General features: G+C 48.8%; 1 protein-coding gene across 1 annotated transcript; it reads left to right on the top strand.

Annotated features, from left to right (window-relative positions):
• Positions 1-1,370: 1,370 nt before the first annotated feature.
• Positions 1,371-2,276, top strand: PtA15_8A126 (uncharacterized protein; the record flags this gene model as incomplete). Its single annotated transcript, XM_053171525.1, has 2 exons — positions 1,371-1,399; positions 1,532-2,276. The coding sequence occupies 2 exons, from the start codon at positions 1,371-1,373 to the stop codon at positions 2,274-2,276; spliced, it is 774 nt and encodes a 257-aa protein (XP_053022780.1).
• Between the last annotated feature and the right edge of the window lie 501 nt (positions 2,277-2,777).

Below are 2,777 nucleotides of genomic sequence, written 5' to 3'. Positions count from 1 at the left end.
ATTGCACCGCCAACACCTCAGCTTTGTGCCAGGACCGGTGTTGTTGTTCCGGCATCGAATGCGGTCCTATACGACCATGTCAACTACCTGATCAAGACGAGGCTCACTTTTCAAGCTAGACGGGACCGGGACGTATTCGTGTCGATGTCACTTTGGGAATCTCACTTGACCAGTACCGGCTGGCACACTTATGCCCCTGTGCTGACCGATTCCGATGCGTTTCTTTTTGCAATTCAATCTCCGTGGCAACGCGAGATGATGCTAGAACACGGCAAGACTATGATATTTATCGATGCAACACACAACACCGTGAAGAATTATTTCCTCTCTCAAGGCCGCAAAGTCAGTCTATATACGGTCTTGATCCGCAACCCCATCACTGGCAAAGGATTGCCTGTATGCTGGGCCTTCACCACCTCCCTGGCCATGTAAGTGCTCATCGTACATGATTCCATTCCTAAAAACAAACTCATCCAGTCTGTTGCTGACTTACCACTAACTTTTTGATATCACAGAGATCCCATTGTACGCATCCTCAGCTGGATCCGATTCTCGTGCGGACTTGTGCCCCACGCCGTGATGAGCGACTGTGCCCTCGCCATCAAGACAGCGGTTTCGGAATCTTTTGGCGACCTCATGGAACAAGCACCAAGACACTTTTGGTGTTTGTTCCATGTCATGAAAGCCGTGAAGAGCAAAGCAGCCAATTACCTGGGAAATCGCTCATCCGAGGCGATAGCAGATTTCCGACAGATGCTTTACGCTGGCGATTACCCAAGAAGCCGGATGATGATTTATCTCAGCAAGTGGCGGTTAGTGAGCAAGGGGTTCGCAGATTACGTTGATTCACAGTGGTATACATACATCAAACACTGGTCTTTATACTACCGCACTGTAAGTTCGCCGTTTGCATCCCTTCCGTTGTTGGGAAGCACTAAAATGAAATTCCTCTTTTTTACGACAGACTGCACACCAGGGTATGGACACCAATAATTACGCGGAGGCTTGGCACCGCGTCCTGAAGTCACAATACATCTCGGCATCTGAGCGGCCTCGCATCGATGAGCTGACACAGACTTTCTGCGACGTTGTGGAGCCCGATTTTGGCAGGGATCATTGTCAGGCGAACACGGGATTTGTCAAACAACGCGCAAACAAGTTCCAATTGAGAACCAAGAATCGGGCAAAAGGCTTCACCAAGCAGTACTTGGAGCAGATTGGCGCTCGGATCCTCAAGTACAACAACCATGTATGTATGCTCCTCCTACATGTATTTAAAATTTACTGCAGATGAATCGACACAACTGACACTGCACGCAACCAACACCACACTCTAGTTCCAGGTCGATTCCTTTTCTAACCCAACCAAGATGTCCTATCGTGTCGATTACCTGCCTCCGTTTGGAGTCATCGAGGGTCGCCTGCTCACCTGCAGCTGCATGTTCTTCACCAGGTCCGGCAGCGCATGCATCCACATGTATTTCTTGGCGCGAGAATTCAAACTTCTGGTTGTTGAAAAGGCACTCAGTAGACCCCAGCCCGCCACCATTCAAATCAACAGCGACCCTTGCGATTCCGATATCGAGGTCATCAAAAGCTCACATCTACCCAAACCTGAATCTTCCAAGCGACGTAACTCAGGTGTTTTCTCACCTTACGAGCTGAATTTCTCAAAACGATTTCGCCCGGGCCAACAAGAATATGCTCCGTTCAGCACTGCACACCCAACTTTTGCCACTGGTGGGTCAAGCGCTCCTGATCCGGTACAAAATAACATCAACCACGGAGCGATAGAGCCGATTGCGTCAGCAGTGCAACTAACTCCAAAAGGAATAATTGCGGCGGAACTCAACTCTGGAATGTCTGCGCTCAAGCGGATCACCGATGTGCTCAAGAGAAAGAAAGATCGGAAGGGTATGGCCAAGCTTTCATCACCTCGTTTGATGAATCGATTTCAGGAGGTGTGCTTCGCGCTCTTGCGGATGGTTGAAGATCGCATACCAGGCATATCTCACACAGTGGCACCTATGTTCCGGGGTGTTGATGATACTTCCTCTATGAACGGCGCCGAGGCGGCGGTCTTGGTTGGCGAAATGGTAGAGGTCGGATGGGGAGCGTTCAAGCGCATGGATGACTTGTTGAAGGTCGTGAAGAACTCGAAGATGTTTGTTTCGAAATCCGACGTTTTGTCGATGGGTTTGTTCAAGGAGCGGCTCTTTGAGATTGTTGGGGTGATGGAGGAGGCAACAATCCTCGCTCCGAGGGTGCAACTTTGATGAACATAGCCACTTGGTGATGCGATAAGATGGAAGGAAGGGAGCGAGGTGTGATGAATGGGAATGAGGGGCTGCTGATTCAAGATGCAGATGACAGGGGGATGGTAGTGTTGCTTATATGGTGAAACAGTCCATCTTGGACCGCTAACTTCTCAAATCTCTGTTTCTTTCTGTTTAATTTTTTGCTCATCTGCCTGTTCACCAGGCAACAATGATTGTCTGGTTACATGTTTTGTATGCTACTCTCGCTTTCATGTGTGCTCATTGTTTCCACTGTTGCGCCCCCCACCCATGGTTACAAATTAATGTGTACGTGGCTCAAATGGCGCGCTTTTTTTTACTCGTAAACATTTTTTTTTGCCCTGTTTCCAAAACAACGCTCCTCCCGATTTGGAATTGCTTAGGGTACATTCGGGCATGCCACTCACTCCTTTGGCCTCTTTTGGATGGTACAGCAAACCGGATTACAATTTTTCTTGTTAGATATGATGATGTACCTCG

The sequence above is a fragment of the Puccinia triticina genome, chromosome 8A (genome assembly GCF_026914185.1).
Source record: "Puccinia triticina chromosome 8A, complete sequence".
NCBI classification, from domain to species: Eukaryota; Fungi; Basidiomycota; class Pucciniomycetes; order Pucciniales; family Pucciniaceae; genus Puccinia; species Puccinia triticina.
This window is presented reverse-complemented; position numbering and strand designations above follow the sequence as displayed.